This window comes from Lichenostomus cassidix, chromosome 5, assembly GCF_008360975.1.
Source record: "Lichenostomus cassidix isolate B80296 chromosome 5, HeHo_3.0, whole genome shotgun sequence".
In the NCBI taxonomy this organism is placed as follows: Eukaryota; Metazoa; Chordata; class Aves; order Passeriformes; family Meliphagidae; genus Lichenostomus; species Lichenostomus cassidix.
Window position 1 is genome coordinate 35,394,990 of NC_139486.1, and position 19,047 is coordinate 35,414,036.

Genomic DNA, 19,047 nt, shown 5'->3' on the forward strand with positions numbered 1-19,047 from the left:
GAGGCCTCAGCCGTAAGAGTCACTTTAAAGACAACATTCTCTTTTCTAAATTATTGATAAATTCAGAGAGGTTTTAACAACTTCTAGCTGCCCACAGCCAAAGGATGGCTTTGAGGGAGCCAGAGACATAAGGAGGCTGCGGTATCCTTTCAGTGTCTCCTCAAAGCACGCCACCTCCCAACAACTCCCAGGCTGCCTCTTCTCCCTGCGCTGCTTCCCTACCGTGCTACGCGACCCTTTCCGCCCCGCGTCGCTTCCCAGCCGTGCTACGCGACCCCTTTTCGCCCACACCGTGCCCGCCCTCAGCCCTCAGCCCTCAGCGCGCTACGCGAGCCCTCAGCCCCCCTCAGAGCAGCCCCGCCCCCCGCGAGGCGCACGCGCCGGCCCGGCCCCTTGCGATTGGCTGAGCTAGCTGTCCGTCAAGTGGCGCGCGCGGCTGAGCGCCAATGAGGGGCGGTGCTGCTGCAGTGGGCGGGGCGCTGGCTGCAGCGGGGCCGCGGCGGGGCTCGGCGCGGTGAGGGACGGGCGGGCCCGGGCAGGCGGCGGGGCTGCTCGGTCATCGCTGCCCTTCTACCTTCCGGGTTTTGGCTGCAGCGCGGCGGGGTGAGCCGCGGAGCTCGTCCCGAACTAGCGGGCAAACCGATAGGCGCAGGGGAGCTGCTGTGGTGCGGGCGGTCGGTGGGCCTGTTCGTTGCAGGTTGAGACTGTTTGAAAAGAGGCCGCATTAAGAGACTTGTCTTGTGCGCTGAACCGTTCCGGGCAAGTAGGGGTGAAGTATGTGTGTATGTTTGCTTTCAGGATAGAAATGAAGAGAAATTTCCGTCGAGGCAAGGAGCGGCGTGGATGGAGCAGCCACAAGCGCAGCCACCAGCCCCAGCGGCACCGAAGGCTCAGCCACGCCAACCGCGCCGAAAGGCAAGTACGGGCAGCTCGTGCTTAGCAGCGGCTGAGCCCTGCGGTCTTGTGCCTAATTGAATGTGCAGAACGGCGACTTTCTAGAACTGAGAGGGTTGCCCTCTGAAGATCTAGTGGACAGTACTTCTGGTATACCTGTCATTCCTACTGGGAGCGGAATTGCATTGATTTCTGGAAGTTTATTGTGTGTTCACAACCATGCGCTAATTTTAAACTGCGATGCGGTTCCACGAGCCAGTTCTTTCAGCTGAGCATTGTCGTCCATAAACCCTTCATCAATATGCAAAGGTAGTTCAGGGAAGAAAAATAATTACTTCGTTCCACCTGTCTGTTTATTTTATTGTTTATACCTCTGTGTCTAGTGGTATAAAATCTGTCATTAAAGGATCTTCCTCAATGTTTGGAAGCATGGTAAGCAACGTGGTAATAACCGCATCTGGCAGATAGGAAAATGGAGCAAGGTCTCAGGAATAATCTCCTGCCTTGAAAACTGATCCTTTCAGAAAAGCACGTTTTATATTGTAGAACTTACAGTTGCCTATGTTTGAGTTGGTTTTATGGTTGCTTTTTCATTCCTCTGTTCTTTCCTCCTGCAGGACTAAAAGAGGCCAATGCTTTGCTTTAATATGCTAAGCTTTTTTATTTTAAAAAACTCTGTTATTAGGAAAAGAGACACACGTACAAGTTGCCACATTAGTTGCACTTGTGTAAGAAAACTTAGAAGTGCAAATGGGCACTACTTAAGTGAGCAGGATTAAAAGGGTTTTCTTAAAGAGCTTTAAAGTTAAGTGCTTGGGTTCGATCTGGAGTGTTTTTCCCCTTGTATACCTGTTGTGTTCTTTAAATATTTTCAAAGTTGTGAAATCAAACTGCAGGAGAGCTGGTATTAAGAGTTTCTTTGTCATTTTCAATAAATTATGACTCTTGCGAAATATCTTCATCTAGTGATTTTAAGATGACATGTAATAAGACCTGTCTTAAAAAGCGAGAATTATACAGGTGATTCAGAAAACATGCCAGTGGAATTTTGCTCATCAGTACTGAATGTGCTCATGTATATTACTTCAAAAAGAGGAAAGTTTCAGTTACCCCATGCAATGTTTATAAGAAAAGCAGAGGCTTTTCTTCCTTGGAATTTTCATAAAACTTTTGTTTATTTTGCATGTTTCTGATCTTCATCAGTGAAATTCTTGTTATGAAGAGAATGGAAAAATGTTTCTGACCTGACATCAGTGTTTTACCCACACTGTCTCTTGCTTTATGCTGTGAAGACTTTCGTGCTTTCAGGAGTGGGCTGTTCATTTAATGTGCAATTCCCCTGTTAATCTTTTGCTAAAAGGTGTTAAAGGCACTGGCAGAATCAACAGCCACCTCTAATGTTTTTGCACGTAGTTTAAGGCTTTTAGGATGCTGGTATCACTAATGTTCTTGAGAAATTTTTAAGCTGAATATTTTCACTGTTTGATTTTCATAGTTTAAGGTATGGTGATATGCAGAGTGTGCTTATCAGAGCGTTGCAAAATGGTACTCCATTGATGTCAGTAACAATCTGCTTTCTAGATTCTTTGTGGGAAGGATGTGTGGGGAAATTGCGAGCCTATCTTGAAGGCAATGCTATTTTTTTTAGTCTGGAACAGGAGGAACCACAGGCCCCAGTGAATGCAGGCCCCAGCAGCAGTGAAGATCCTTCTTCATCCAGTTCAACACAAAACTCTGCAGCACCAGGTAAGAGATGGTGTTTATAGGTCTAAAGTCAGTTCCTATATGCTGATTTTATGAAAAAAGCAGTAATAGCTGCATTAATAGTCTGGTTTTGTGAGAACAATACAAACAGTAAAGTTTGTAGAGACAGGTAACATTGGGTGACACAAAAAGATGTAGTAAGTGAGGATCTAGAGAACAGAGCCAAATCACTTTCAGGCCCACAAATGCTTCTCATGTTTGAAAATTTATGTGCTTAGCCAAGCTGATATAAACTGAAAAAATACAATTCTGTTTCTCCCTCCAGAAATGCTGTTTGGGAAGAAAAGTAACTACTGAGGAAGCAAATAAAATAAGAGAGCATATAAAAAATTACAGCTTGTATTCAGTTACTCGGTCTTTTGAAAGGCACAACAATCCACCAGTTTGTGGTGTGTCTCTCTTGTGCAATGTGTCTTTCTTTATGCCGTCAGTGTATTTTGTAGTCTCTAATAAATACACTCTGGCTAAATACTTGTGTATTAACAACAAATGATGAAGTAGCAGTGCTGCTGAAAAAGATGTCCTGTTTATGTTGTGGTTTCCTGGCTCATTAAACAATGCTAGCAAAAACTAAGCCAGTGGGAGCATATATTTTTGTGCAACAGGAGAGTCCTGAAACGACACTGACTCTTAACAACAAACAAAACCAGAGTTTAGAGAGATGGTTTTTGTATATCACTCTTTTGTGTTGTATGTTAGGAGATGTATCCTGCGAGACATTTATTCCTGTGTAATTAGATTCTGTATACTACATGTAGTGTGATTTTATGAACTTTACTGATTCATTGACCAACTTCTTATTTTTGCTGACCTGAATAAGTCTTGGTCTCTTGTGGCTAAGTTGAAACCTAAAAGATGCAGACAAGAAGCTGAATATGCAGCAGCAAAAACAGGTTACTTAAAATCAAATTTCTGGTAGTAGATAAAGTTTTAAATAAACACTCTCGAAATGAAATGTTAACAGTTGCCTCTGAATAAATTTCTTTGTCTTGAGACAATCTGTCAAAGTGTTTTGAATCTGTCAGACTATTTTACCTATCTGCCTCTGCATTCACCCAGACAGTGAAGCACTAAAATTGAGTGTTTCTCATCCCAATTTATCTTTGGAAGGAGCCAAATGTACTCTTGATTTTACCTAAATCTCTCCTATGTGCTGAAAAAATAGTATCTTGTTCCAGGAAGTGAATCACTGTATTTGGGTTTATTTGATACCTCATTGTCAATTATTTTGCTGTCCTACCAAGCCTTTTAATTAAGAATGTCCCCTCGTGATTTAGCTATGAAGACTGTTTTTGTTCTGCAACAGAACCTTTCTTTTGTACTTTTCTGATTGGTCTGAATTTCCTCTTGGTCAGTTGTGACTTGCCTTCTTTACCTGTGTATTGGCACTGCATTTGAACACTATAAATAATCTTTTTTTTCTCATGTAAGCAGCTCATGTATTCCTAGTCTGTGTATCATGCTTGGGACCTGTTGGGAGCAAGAGCTTTGGGTGTCTTAACTTTGACATTCACATGAAGACAAGGAATATCAAAGAGCAATAAACGTTATCTATCTGATTTTGCCACTTTTTCTCCCCTCTTTCCCTGCACTCTGAAGAACTGCCAGGATTTTATTATGACTCAGAAAAAAACCGCTATTTTCGCCTACTGCCTGGACATAATAACCACAACCCACTTACCAAGGACAGCATTCAGCACAAGGCAATGGAGTGCAAAAGACTGAGACTCTTAGAAGAAGAACAAAAGCAGGTATGTTCTGAAAAGGATTGCAATTAGGCTTTATTGTACTCTGGCCCAGGACAGGTTATAAACTTAAGTCTTTAGATTCTGAAAATACAATTTCTTTTTCTGCCAAGAGTATATAGTCCTTGAAGCCTTTTGTTTGGCTATTCCACACAGGAATGAAATCAAGTCATTACAAACAAAAAACCTATAAAGAAACAGGAACTATGCTCAGAATTGCAGTTGTCCAACAGTTACACTTGAGTCAGGATATTGGATGCTAGGTTTGAAATCCTTGCCTTGAATTGGCAAAGTGGGGTCTTGATTTTAAGCTTTTCAGATTTTTAATAAATTTATTGATCATATTCCTGGACCTTGAAGAAACAGTACTAACCATAGTTGCTGGAAACAGTGTTTTCTTGAAGAACTTTTTTTGACAGCTAAAATTAAGGCATTAACATTTATGCTTGGAAAGCCTGTGTATTATTCTTCATAAAGCGTTACAGTGAAGTTAATGCTGATGCTGCATATTTGTAATCTGGGTAAAATATCCAACAAAGATGCTTTTTCATTACCTGAAAAACATGTCTTACAACTTTACAAATAACAGCTCAGCTTAAATATGCTGTCATTTGGAAAAGGTGTTCTTTTTCTTAAGCAACAAAGTTCTCCACCCAGCTTTCCAGCTCTTCAGTCTTCACTTTAAAGAACATTTTGACTCTAAAACACTTGCTTTGTCTGAGCATTATCAAAAAGATTTCTTTCTCCATAATTCTGCAAAATACTTTATCCCTTGGTCTCCTTAGAAAGTGTTTGCATTAAATTCTAAAAAAATAGTGAATCATGGAATGGAATCATAGAATGACCTGGATGGGAAAGGACCTTAAGGATCGTCTAGTTCAGCCCCAGTGCTGTGGGGGAAATGCAAATGGAATGGAGAAGCAGTTTAGTTCAACAGTAAGGCTGCATGTTCAGTAGCAATCTCGTTGCGGTAGAAAATTTTGCTGTGTAAGAAGAATTTCAGGTGTTGTAGTGAAACCAGAAGGTGACTTTACACCTCCAGGTGGTACTGCTGATTATGTGAAGTGAAAACAATAGCTGTTGGGGTTTCTTACTTTTTCTTCAGCTTCTGTATTTACAGAAGCACTCCACATCTCATAGGAATATATTCTTGTCTGCTTACTGTAGTAGATCAGGGAGATGGTGCTGGAATGTGTTTTATACATTCTGAAAATTTTAATGAATGTAGGCTAAAGGAAAAAATTACTTAAACATCCCAAACATCAAAGACCCACAGCCATGTTTGAATCATAAACAATTAAATAACTGAGCACAGTTCCATGTTACTCTCTTCCAGAAAGCAACAAGGGCTGGACTGAACTCATCTGTGCTGTTACAGAAAAGGCAGCTGGGTTTGCTCAGCTCCACAAGTTATTGCAGGTAAAATGATTTGTCTTCTGTTTGCAATGCCAAGTTCTGCTGTTAGTGCAACTGTTTCTGTCAGGTTTTCTTGCATTTCTTACTGTTCCATTGGGATGAGAAGGAACATATTACTTAAAATTAGAAAAACAGTTATATTCTGTAATAATCATATTACTAAAATTATAAGATTTCAACTGAGGAAGTTGTTTCCCCATTTTACTTTAAAAAAGGTTCACCTTGTGTACATATATGGATATGCTGTTTTGCCATATTGCACTTTATACATACAGCACAGCTTCTCTTAGGATTAATGCCTTTCAAGTGACGTGACCATTCCCCTGCCCCACACTAGAACGGCTAAGGTAGCTCAGTATCAGCAACAGTGCAGAAGGCAAGTTAAGTTAGTGACCTGCTATGTTGTTGTTTCAGCTACTGAAGACGTGCTGGGGTTCAGAATAGCAGGATGAAATTTCATTAATGTGAAGATGCACATGTTCATGGGTTATGTGAGTTAAATTTCAGCATGCTAGTTATTCAGGCATTTTCTCTTCGGTGATTGAGAAGCAGTTCTATATCCTGGCCAGAATTCTTTTCATATGCATTAAATCTAGGGTTACCTGAGTTCTCCTCTCTTCAACCCTCTCATGCTCCTACCTGCTTTTACAGGCTAGTCCATGAACTAAAAGTGAACTGCATGCAGAGGAGGAAGATAGAAATTCACAGTCCGGATTCCTCAGTTGCTGGAACCAACAATTTTAAAATCATTGTGGTATGTTATAAGAAATTATAAGTCTTTAAGATAAAGAGACCCCATCTTCAGTGAAAATTCAGGCTCTTGTAATCAAATCATATAGGTCAAGTCTAGCTTTTAAAGATGTGTTATTCCTGCTCTGTCAGTTCTTAAAATCTGTGCTCAGTAGTTTTAAACAGGTAGGGAGAGGCTGTTCCTTTCCTAAAAAGAAACTTATTAAAAAGGTTGGATATGAAAGCGGTTTTTTTGGGTTTTTTTTTAAGCTGATCAAAATGTTGTTTTGGAAGTAAATAGGAGTTGAGTGGATCGTTATTGTGGGACTGGGAGGAGAACGGGAGAGGATCAAAAGAAAGAAGAAAAAAATGAAAGAGAAGAATTTTGCAAGTGGCAAAGCCTGTGGTGCACAGAATCTTAGTAAACATCAGTAATCACTTTACATTTCATGATCTTTCATAGACTGTATAGGAAGCTCTCCATGACCAGCTCCTTGACTGGTAAACAGATCACTGCATAGGTAGCTGAAGCCAGAAGGGGCTCAGAAACAGTGTAAGTGTATAGAATTGTTAACATTGGAAAGATCATTTATTTTTAGCCAAGGACTAAAGCCTTTTCTTATCCCTTTTTTTTCTGTGCATGCATTTAAAAAGGAATTGGCCACTGATTTTAGAGGTGAATGGAAAGCAGGTGGTGTTAAAGGGCTCAGAATTAATGTGTTGTTTCATTTTAGACCTAATGCAGCTCCCTCAAGCTGTTTTTCCTGTAAATTTCCAGTGAGTGTGACCGGTAAGCTTTTATTTTACAGGCAGATGTTGCTTGTGAACGAATATTCACTGTGAACGATGTAGAGCATGGAGGATGTAAATATGGTATCATCAATCTCAGCGGTTTGGGGAAGGAGTCTCTCACTGTGGAGATGTATGACAACCTCTACTTCACAAACCGCAAAGTACTATTTTCTGTTCCTCCTTTGATGGTTGCATTCTCAGAACACTGTTCTTGGGAGGCTCAGGTGGAAATGCCATGAGGGCTGGGGGAGGCACTAGGAGAAGAGAATGGAAGAATCTAGAAATGTGAAGCTTGGATAAACACAGAACCACAATAAATCTGTCTCTGAAAGTTCTCAATACCAGTGATAGTTGTCAAGAATGTTATACTACAATCGAAATGGAAGACTACATAGAAGTACCAACTTCTGAGGGTAGTAGTGCTTACTTCAGACTTGGGCTGTAGCTGGCAAAACAATGATGTTCTGCCACCAAAACTACTGAAATTTGCGTTCTTATTTCTTAAAAAATAATTTTGGGAAACTGTGTTTATCCTTAAACATGAGGCATATTTAAAACAGGCTTTCATGATCTCTTCACGCTCAGATTCTTTTAAGGATGGTCTCTTGAATAATAGGATGTGCATGATGCCTCAGTCTGTGTTTAGTCAGACTTGTCAATGCTGTTTGGATGTTACAAGATGAATATGAAGCTAAAAAGCTCATGCCCCATTACTGAGCTATTTAGTGGACTGAGGAGTTGTGCCTCGTGCCTAATTTTATGTTGGCTTTGCATGGAAATAGTCTTTCATTAATTGAATAACAGATCACAAAAATAGTATGTCTTCTTGTGTCTGAAGGTGAATTCTGTGTGCTGGGCATCACTGACTCATCCAGACTCTCATGTTTTATATCCTTTTAAAAAAAGCAAAATTGTCATTCAGGTTTCACAAGTCTGCATCATGCTTCACAGAAGAACTAACTTCAAGGAATACCTCTCCTGTAGTCTCCCTGAAAATAAGTTTTCTGGTAAACAGAGGAAGTAGTAAAAAATGAAATATGCTGGAATTAGTGAGACAGATATATGGTTCTGTTACAGATATATGTAAAATTGTTCACATGTTAATGGTAAATGAAAGACCATGTTTGCTGCCCTGGACAATTCCCACTTCAATTATAGTGTATATAAATGCCATATCCAAAATGATCTGATGTTTAGAAATTGGCTGAGGCAAAAGAACAAGAGCAGAGGATTAAGGCAACAATCTTTTTCTGAAGTGAACCTCTTTGAAAGTGGGGTGGTTCATTTGTGTTTAAAACCATACCCGTATTGGTTGGGGTGAGAGGAGAGTGGGAACAATTCAGTAGCATCATCTGCAACTTTCAGAGCGTGATCTGCAGGTCTGACTCAGAAGAAGGGAAAAGTTGATGGTATAGTAGAGGAAGCAATAACGGACAGTGCAGAGCCCAGAAGCGAGGGGGTGAAAATGAAATTTTGGCATAGGAGATGGCAGGCAAGAGATGTGGTATTAAAGTGCCAAAAGAAATTACATAGGCAAGTATGGAATGGCCCGTGTGAAAAGCCAAGCAATTCTGGACCGACCCATCAGGGGGCAGGACTTCACCAGGCGTGTTCACAGCTGGGGAGGAGTTCGGGATTGCTTGGTTTGGTGGGGTTTTTGGGTAGGTTTGCTTCCCCCTAGTTGTGTTGCAGATTTACCCCACTGAACTTGAAATGCAACTTTCCAATTCTATTTATACCTGATACAGTCTTCATAAAATATTTAAATGTAATCTAAAGTGAGTCTTCCTTGCTTCACCAATGTGTGCTCCCCTTTTTCCAATTTATCTCTGTGATCTGTATTAATGCAGTGTCATCAACATGTAAAGATGAGAAGAATGATCTATGTAGGCCACGCTTATATTTTCTTTTTCCTATCAGCAGTGAGGTGCTGTAGTATTCCGCTTGTCTTGCTGGTAGTGAAAATACACAAGCAAGAATTTGAGTGCTTTCTAGCTCATTCCTATGAAAGAAATGAAAAGTCAATACTTGGTTGCAAACTGTAAAGCACATCAAAGGTCTCAAGGAAAAGTGTTACGAGCTGTGGCTTGTTTTTCCCAGTTATAAATCTTAGGCAGCCTGCTCCATTCTAGGGAGAAATCTGTTTTCCTTAACTCACTTCAGCAAGTTGTGTCTCATGGGAATTGCAGAAACACCAGGCTGTGCCAGTCTGCTTCCAGCATCATTGTTCAGCAGCACTAACCCAGGTAGGGTGTTTCTGTTGGTTTTACATCTCCAACTTTTGGTAGCAATTATGGTGTGAAAAGAGAACAAATGAAATATTTTAGCTTTTTTTTCTGGTAGTTGGTGAGACTGTTGTATTTCTATAAGACTAAAACAGCTTAAGAAGTGAAATGATGAGGAAAGAACTTGAGACTTAATTAACGAGCAGTATTCACAGCCCTTGTTTATTTTTAGCTGCTGCTGTACTTGACTTTGGCAGGAGAACACCTCACTTGTAAAGTAAACATATGAGATTTTTCATTAGTAGCTTGGCCTGTAATTAATACTCGGAAGCTGCAGACAAGAAGTACTCACATTTCCTTATAGACTATCCAGAGTCACTGCAGAATCCCTTCTCGCAGCAGCTCCTCTCGTATGCTCAGTGGATTAATCAGAGGTGGAAAAGTGGTAAATATCTCAGCCCCATAGCTCCTTGTACAAGCTCATGTTCAGTTGTACATAAACCTGAGTGACTGGGAGAATACTATGTCTTAAGTCTGGCTATAGCTGATCTTTTTTGTTGAATGTTCTTGGGGGCAGGACTTAATTGGACTTTCTTGATAGATGTTAGAACCGTGCTTTCTAAAGTCACAGAATGCAGTCCTCTGATCTGGTTTCCATTCAGACATGAACAGTTAAGTTTATACAGAGGAAATCTACGATAGATGAGAGTAAGAGACCCATTTTAAATTTTTTATGTCTTACTATTTATGCTGCCATTAAAAAAATATGCAAAGAGTCAGCATGAACTTGAAGAGTCACTAAGGGTGGATGGCTACTAGGCCAGCATATGCAGTTGCTCTGAAGTTGCTAGAAGATTTTAAGCCCTTCACCACAACTAGATGATGTGAGTTCCACCAAAGTTCTCTGTCTAGTATATCCTGTTGACCTTTTAGGTATTTCCAAGTTTGACTTACTTCACTCCCCTAAATAGGTAGTTTGTGGAAGCCATGCTGAATAGATGCCGGGAGAAAAGCAGAATTTTCCGTCTAAAACTGTGTTATCCATCCATTCTTGTCACCTCTGTTACCTGACATCTGTATGTGCCATGAAGGAAGTGAAAACTGAGGACTTAGTCTGCTAATTGGCATAAATTTTGGGCAGGAGCTACATGAGAATGGGTAAAATCTAGCATATTGTTACTTAATTTTTTTTTTTTAATAGGCAGGCCAAGAACTTACAGGTTAGGTTTCAGCTAATCTGTAGTTTATAAAGTAAAGGTTTTTTATTTCTGGCCCACTCATTTTTAAGAAATGGCTTACTTAGTGCTATAAGGCAACTGTAACTTTTCCTTGCCATGGTCAGCCCTCTGACTACTGAATAAATTTCACAGTCTCTCAATGTCATCTATTTATATAGACTGTAGGTGTCCCACTTCGAGTCATGAAGTCCCATTTATGTTTTCTGTCCCTTGAGTAGCAGAGGGACTCTAATTGAGTAACACTTTCTCTGCTTCAGATTCAAATGTTAAAAGAAGTGTGGCAGTCTAAGAACTGTTCTGAATTATCCTCCTGTCCTAACGTTTTATGGACACTTCATGTGTTATTCCTGTCTTCTAGGAGATCGACCTGGAATGCTGTGCAGTTTCAAGATATCCACTGCCTGGTCCTGTGCTTGGTGCCTGAATCCCCAAGCAGACAACTGCTTTAGCACAGGTGATCTATCTGCAAGGCTAGCAACCCCCTCTGTCTTAGGGGGAAAGACTTCTTGCATTCACCTCCCAGCTGCTACTTTAGTTACAGCTAAACCAACATTATCTGTCTTCCTTAGGCCTGACACGACGAGTTCTTGTGACCAATGTAGTGACAGGGCATCGACAGATATTTGGAACCAGTAGTGATGTACTGGCACAGCAGTTTGCCACACAGGTGAGGAGAACCATACACCTTTTCTTCAGAGCTTTGGTGGGCTCTTTGTTCTGTTTGGAGCAGGACTCCTCATGCTGTACATTAGCTTGTGATGACAGCTGCTGTTGTGTGTTTAACAGCAGAGCTGATGTGGTCTGATGCTTGCACACAATTGAATAGCAACAAAAGGGTTAACTGATCTCAAACTGTGGCAAGAGGGGCAATTTTTGTTAATGTTACAGAGGTTACAAGGAAATGAAGGAAGTACAAAGAATACAGTCATAACATGTAAAATTGTTTTGGAAATTTACTAATTTTATTAACACTCGGTGTATTGCCACCACCAAGGAGAAAATCCCTACAAAATACTAATGGACTTGCTCACAAAGAATTAGAATAGTGAAATAGGAATATGAGAATTCCAGTTTCTGTTTTGCTGCTATGTTAAACTAAGTTCCTGCTTACCTAGCCAAACTTTTACAGCTAAAGTAAATAGTTGAGGTTTGAATGGATTTAATGAGTTGGCTGAAAAATTTTGCAGTGTGCAATTAAAATTCTTCTTAATGCCTGTTTTAAAATAATTGGACACTTACACCATAGAGCTCAAAAGCATGATACAGCCTCTGTGTGTGTGAGTTGTAAGATCTTTGCAGATGTTACACAGTATGCTTCCTTCTCTGGGATTCTCCCAGACCCCAGTGCTGTACAATGGCTGCCGTTCGGGGGAGATTTTCAGCATTGATGTGCGCCAACGGAACCGAAAAGGGCAGAGCTGGAAAGCAACTCGTCTCTTCCATGGCTCAGCAGTTACATCTATTCACCTTATGGAGTCTGAACATTATCTTATGGCAGCAGATATGGCTGGAAAGGTATGGTTCTGGTGTGTTTGGGATATTCTGTTCCTTTTAGTATCTGGGCATTGACAGGTTCTTATCCCACTCCCAAGGGCAGATGCCCGCTCTTAGTACATAGTATGGAACTGGGTGGTAATTCCATTTATGCGTCTTCTTCCAGAACCACTTATTTTATCACAGGATTGTTTGGGTTGGAAGGAACATTAAAAACCATCTAGTTCCAGCCCCCTGCCATGGGCAGGGACACCTCTCACTAGATCAGGTTGCTCAGTTTCATCCAACCTGGCCTTGAACATTTCCAGGGATGGGGCATCCACAACTTCTCTGAGCAACCTGTTCTAGTCACTCACCATCTTCACATTGAAGAGCTTCCTGATATTTAATCTGAACCTACCCTTCTCAGTTTAAAGCCATTCCCCCTTGTCCTATCACTACATACCCTTGTAAATTGACCCTCTCCAGCTCCCTTGTAGCCTTCTTTAGGTACTGGAAGGCTGCTTCTCCAGGCTGAATTCTCTTAGCCTGTCTTCATAAGAGAGGTCTTCTAGCGCTCTGATCATCTTCATGGCTCTCCTCTGGACATGCTCCAACACATCCAACCTTTAGGTGCTCTTTGCTTTAATGTATCCTCTCTCAAACAATTCCTTCAACTTGCAGATAAAACTGTGGGACCTGAGAACAGCAAAGTGTGTGAAACAGTACAAAGGTCATCACAATGAATATGCTCTTCTCCCTTTGCATGTAAATGAGGAGGAAGGACTTCTTACAGCAGGTGGGTTGACTTCCCCCCCTCCACACTTGTAGACTGTATGGTATTGATTTTTGTTGGCCTGAGGGGTGTTTCTTAGCTACAGCTATTAGGTGTGAAGCTGTTAATTCTTTAAAATTCAGAATAAATTTAGCCTTAAACATACTGTAATACACTATGAAAATTAAGAAATTATGTTATGGATGCACACCTACTGTAATCACTCCTGTGTGGTGCTTAACAGCTTTATCTGCTGTGTCCTGCAAAAGTCCCATTATCCTTTCAACAATGTCTCAAGAGTAGAGCAGAAATTTGATTTTGAAATTGAGGGAAACAACATGTAAACAGGAGACTTGGTGATAACTTTATATAGAGACTGTGTAAATGTTTAGTTGGTGCTTAAGTGGATAGTGTGGTGATAGACTGAAGCACTGGCATGTGGGCGTGACTGTGTAAACTCTACAACTCAGGTTCATGTTGAATACTCCCAGTTATACTCTGATTTTTTTATTATTACTAGGGGAGGGGGGAAGTAGCAACAGATGAAGCAAAATCCTTATAGCGTAGCCAAGCTTCACAAAGTCACTATAAAGACAGTGACCTCCTTTCCTTGGATTTGTCAGTAAGTGGTGGAATAATGAAAAGAGTTTTTAATTTCACTGAATTTTTCTGCTCTTTTTTGGCATAGTAGCTTGATAAAGAGAAAAGCACTCTAAATATCGATCTATCAAACTTTAATCGCCTAATAGGAACTGCTCATTTTTCTCACTTTTGTAGTATTCAGTGAAAAATTTTTTTTCTAAAGTATGGATAAGGATTTTGTCTCTTGTAGGTATAGAAATAGTCAGGGTGTTTTCCCCATAGATCTGCTTCTGTGGTGATAATCGTGCAGAGCCATGTAAAGTCCTTTTTGTGTAATGTTGAATTTTGCTGTCCTTTCCTCCCAGTTGGTCAGGATTGCTACACCAGAATTTGGAGTCTCCAAGATGCTCATCTGCTTAGAACCATCCCTTCTCCCCATCCATCATCCAAAGATGCCATTCCTAGTGTGGTGTTTTCTTCAAGACTTGGGGGTAGCCGAGGAGTTCCTGGCTTACTCATGGCTGTCAAACAGGATCTCTACCACTTCTCCTATAACTGACATTATGTTCTCTTCAGACCTGGTTTACAAAGCTGCCAATCTATTCAGGACTTCAAAATCTTTACACCAGTCACCAAGCTGTTATTATGTGCTGCTGTTGCATCTGCTTTGCCCATCTAATTTGTGAACCTCCTTCAGCAGGTTCAGCAAATCTTGCTGTATACATCTCAGACTGCTTGTAAATAAAAGCTAAACACTGATTAACTGTAGGCAAGATTCAACCTCTCTGAAATCTAGCTGTAAGCCTGCCAAGCTGGTAACTTAAAGAGCCACTGTTGTGCTAGCTGAATTTGCTGTCAAAAGTAGGCTGGCCCAGCAGAGTGAAGCAGCTGATGTTGAGAAGCTGACACTGTAAAGTCTTCTGGGGCTTTGTTTGGAGTAGCTTTGGTCAGAGTTCCTGCTTCCACTGCCACTGCTCCACCTATGGTTGGACGCAGTTCGAGGAACAGCTGTTTTCCTCACCCACACTGTCAGTCCTTTTGCTGGACTTTGTCCTTTTCAGGTGATGGTAGCATGCTACTGCCCTGTCACCATCCCTTTTAAAAGCCCCTTTTCTGGCCCAGTAGCAAAGCTGAAAGCCCCTATTGATTTATCATAATGTTTCCTAATCATGTGCACACCTCTAACGTGTAGTTTGGTCAGCAGTCTGGAGGGGTAGGCTTGCTCATGCTGCCAGAGCGGGACACAAGCCCAGTTGTACAGACCACATCTTTGGGATATGAGATCACCCATGCAAAGTCAGGCCTTTTGCATACAGAGGTGCAGCTAGACCCCCAGCAGCAAAGTTGTAGCACCAGCTCACAGTAACTGGATGATACCATGTTCGTATTTGAGAACAATAACATCCCATGGAGCTTCTTTACCTCCACCTCCTGCCTGGTAACCAGTTTGGGTTGGGCAATACCATCCTGCTCTCAGTATCTGTAGGAAGCACAGACCAGATCAGGAACCTATGAGAGGGTAAAGACCCATGAACTAAGATGGGCTTTACAGGAAAGACACACTGCACTCAAATTTTCCAAAATTCTTATTAAAGGAGTGCCAGAACCAGCTTTTCATCCTGGCACCTGCTTAGGTGCTTTTAAATTTGAGAAAATACTCTGCAATTAGTCTTGACTGGTTATGTTAATCTTGGATGTTTTCTGTTGCATGCACAATGATAAACACGCACAGCACAACTTTCAAAGGCATTTGCATTGCCATAGCTAATAATGCATACTGCAACTAAGCATCTGTTCAGAAAACAAAAGTGTACTTAACCCCATCCCACTGCAAAGTCCTAATATATCTGATAATCAACTCAGAGTTGAAACATACCTTATATTGATCTTGGTAGTAAACATGTCTGGTTCAAACATTTTCAGGCAGTATCTTACAAAGATCATGAACTCCCTTAAAGCAGAATTAATTCCAAAATTTAAATTAGAATTTAAGCTTTCAGTGCTCTTAACTCCAGTAATACCCATTCTGCAAGAACAAGAAAGACCATGCAACAATTATATCCAGTTACGGTGGGAAATGCAAACAGATTTGTGGCAGAAAGGCATCTTACATAACTGACGATAGTTTCTTCTCTTTGTTCCTTTTAGGCAAAACACATAATTTCCTTTCTGTTGTTTCCAGGAAGCAAATGTCACACACATGTCCCTGTAAACCCATTCACCCAACTAGTGCTTTTGCAGCCAACACCTCTAATGAAGCCTGCAAAAGCACTGAAAAAGGAGAGGAGAAGCAGGGCAAGAGAGGCAATTTGGCTTCATTGACAAACAGCAAGCAGTTTACAGGCAGCAGCTAAAGTCTATTAAATCATCTCATTCATTATGCAGCAAAAGCCAGATCTTAAGGGAGTTAAAAAGGAAAATGCAACACTCTTCCTTTCTGCTACACTATCAAAACAGTATTTCTTTGCCTCAGCTTCTCAGCAGGCACTCAACTAGTGGGAAACTTCAGAAAGGCCAGCCCTGTGCTTCAGGACAGGTTGCAGCATCCCTCGTCCAGCAGACACAATTTCCTTGGTCCCTTTGGTTCCCTGGAGCATGGCACAGCACAGACCACCAGGCTCTCCTCACTGACCAAACTGCCAGTGCCTCCCATCAACACAACTCTCTCAGAAGCCACAGTCTCACCCTTGCTCTGTTCCATGTCCCCTGCTGCTATCAGTCATCTCTCAACCCTGATTAATAAACATCTTTACACATAAACCCCTTTAGGTCACATAAGGTTCATAGATATAAGAGGTAGAAAAATTTCAATTTTAACTTGAAATTTCTAAAGCTGGGAGGGGATTTGCTTCTGGGTCTTCTGTGGTGATGCTGGTTGCAATTTATTGCAGTACATGGATTCATGGTCATTTCTCTATCTTCCTGATGAATACTGAAACTAAGAGGTTAAAAAAATCAATTTACTAGTCACAAATTCACATTGGTATTTTGGCATTTTTGAGCTTAAGGGGGACCCATTCTAACAGGACTAGAAAGTTAAGCATTTGTTGTGAGAAAGGGAGAACTCAAACCCAACTGTGTACATAGTGTCAGAAACTGCTTTCCGGAAAGTTATAATCTGGCAGTGGAGAATTCAGCTTTGGTCCCCAAACCTCCAGTCACTAGTGGCTGCTTGCATATATTATTTATACTACGTCTACTGTGAGCTGAATCCAGCAGTCAACACCAATACCAACCCAAAGTACTTTCTAGACAGGAGTTCTGAGGCGAGAGCCTGGGGGTTGAGAGATGCTTGACCCAACTGTTTAGAGCACTTTACTAATCAGTTTAATGTTTCAAAAATGGAAGCCAAGACACAAAGTTTTGTGCAAAAAAACCTTTTCAGGTAACATCTGAAAATATAATCAAGATCACCTGCCTTTTCTTGTTCAAACAACTTCTTTCCTATCTGCAATTCTTTTGATTATCATGGTAGCTGTGAAGCACTCCAGTGCCCTCCTAACATCACTATTATATACAGGTTATTGCTTCTCTCCAGTGCTGCTGAAAAATTGCCTTTTAAGGAGAAACAGTAAGATTTAACAGTAAGATTTAAAAATGTGAGAAATCAGTGCATTTCAAAATCTCCAGGCAGTCTTGAAATTAGAAATTCTGTAATGCCACAATTAAATAATTTCCTACATAAGGACTGTCACATATATGTATGTGTGTGTGTGTATATATATATATATATATAAACCAATCACTTCTATCACTTCTTTTTGCTTGAGTTATATCCAACAAAAATAAAGCTGGAAAGGGGAAAGTACTTTAATTTTGGCTTGAGATAACTAACTAGCTGCCGTTCTACTTTAGCTTTGTCACATTATACTGTTGATTTTGAAAGCCCTCATAGCAACTTTTTATTTATTTTGGCATTGAGATGATGTACCTGCACTACAAATATATTTGATGACAACAGCATATGTGCTGTGACTGATAGAATATATATGTCAACATTGCTTTGCCATGAAAGAGTGCCCAGCTAAAGTAGGGGATGGGAATGAGACCTGGATGACAAAAAGCAGACAGTTCTATCACTCGTGCAAATCACTCCCTGTTCTCAAATTACTGCAGGCAAAGTCATATCTGTTGGTGCCAAATTATATTACAGCCATCAGTGATAATGAAATGCAAGGACAATGCCACAAATATGGCATTACAGTGACTGACAGTGTCAATTGACAAATGAAATGCAAAAATTATGAGACAGCAGACACCTGGCATAAATGCAAGGCAGATCTAACTTAATGCTGGTGTTTCTTTCCACAAATAAACTCTTGTTGGCATCAAAAGATAGCAAGGGTTGTCTTGTTTTCCAGAACATAGCCAAAGGTCCAATTCACAAAGGGACACAGATAGGAACATACAGGATACCTTGGCCAACTTCAGCCTGTGCAACTTCACCTGCAAGGAACTGGGCAGAACAAATGAACAGGAAAACCAGTGCAAGGGGTGGAAGGTGGGGAGGGCAGGGAATGAAAGACAAAGCAGTTTTTCTTGTGCAAGTAACTCCACCTTAGAGCCTGCTCCTACCCTGACAATAGCTACGTGTTGCAGCCATGCTGTTCCTCCATATGTCCCCTGGCTGCAAGTTTCAGGTGCAAGGTGCACCTAATATACATTTAAGCCAAGAATGGCCGACAGGGTTTGGCTAGGGAGTCTAACTAAAAGTGTCCATATCTATATAAAGCTCACATATATCTGCATAACAGAATGAGAGGGAAACACACATTACCTATCTGAAGATCATCAGATGAATCTTCATGATGAATTGGCATACTTACACACAATGGAAATAAATCCATCAGAATAGAGCAACCAACAAGTCTAGGCTTGTTTTGTGGTGCTTTGGGTGAGGAATTAACTATCACTGGGGCACACATCTTTGCTCATTAGTTAGTTCATATGATTCTTACTTTATTCAATGTTTTCCATTGCATTTCCTAATGCGAAGAAATGCAGATGCTGCTTTATTTGTCAATAATCATTTTGACCTAATTTTTCAGGCAAGACATTTGCATCAAATAGTCAATTTCAATCTAACTCAGAACATGCTTTTATCATGTCACATCTCAGACCAGCTGAATTCATTATCCTACCAACTGTGACAATTTTAACTGCTAAAATACTAACATCACAGTGAACTTCAGCTGATCCAAGGGACACACTATCATCTTGATCAACTGCAACTTCATGGTAAGTAAGTAATTTCTCTTTGGTACCACACACATAGTGATGATCTTCTAGAAATTTCCTGAAAAACAGTCTCCTCCTATCTTTGCCTTTGTCAATACAGAGGACTTTTTCACACTGGAGTTCCATTAGTGTCAGACCTGTCTCACACTGCCATTATGAAACACACAGTTTGTGCT

At 40.7% G+C, this 19,047-nt stretch overlaps 1 protein-coding gene and 1 long non-coding RNA gene across 2 annotated transcripts; one reads left to right on the forward strand and one right to left on the reverse strand.

Annotated features, from left to right (window-relative positions):
* Positions 1 to 520: 520 nt before the first annotated feature.
* On the forward strand, positions 521 to 14,401 carry DCAF4 (DDB1 and CUL4 associated factor 4). The gene is made up of 13 exons (XM_085062251.1): positions 521 to 915; positions 2,543 to 2,640; positions 4,258 to 4,409; positions 5,740 to 5,822; positions 6,471 to 6,573; positions 7,358 to 7,501; positions 8,179 to 8,253; positions 9,508 to 9,586; positions 11,162 to 11,257; positions 11,373 to 11,470; positions 12,142 to 12,318; positions 12,961 to 13,075; positions 13,999 to 14,401. Exons 1-13 carry the CDS (start codon positions 785 to 787, stop codon positions 14,190 to 14,192), a joined length of 1,545 nt encoding a protein of 514 aa, XP_084918377.1. The 5' UTR covers positions 521 to 784; the 3' UTR covers positions 14,193 to 14,401.
* LOC146436330 (uncharacterized) lies at positions 11,744 to 17,876 on the reverse strand. Its single transcript, XR_014852636.1, has 2 exons — positions 16,387 to 17,876; positions 11,744 to 15,167 (listed from the first exon to the last, which is right to left on the reverse strand). It is a non-coding gene; the product is annotated as an uncharacterized LOC146436330 (long non-coding RNA).
* Between the last annotated feature and the right edge of the window lie 1,171 nt (positions 17,877 to 19,047).

Coding starts and splice junctions, on each gene's coding strand:
- DCAF4 (XM_085062251.1), top strand. CDS start 785: ATGTTTGCTTTCAGGATAGAAATGAAGAGAAATTTCCGTCGAGGCAAG. Junction 916..2,542: donor CACGCCAACCGCGCCGAAAG/GCAAGTACGGGC, acceptor TATTTTTTTTAG/TCTGGAACAGGAGGAACCAC. Junction 9,587..11,161: donor GTTCAGCAGCACTAACCCAG/GTAGGGTGTTTC, acceptor CCTGTCTTCTAG/GAGATCGACCTGGAATGCTG.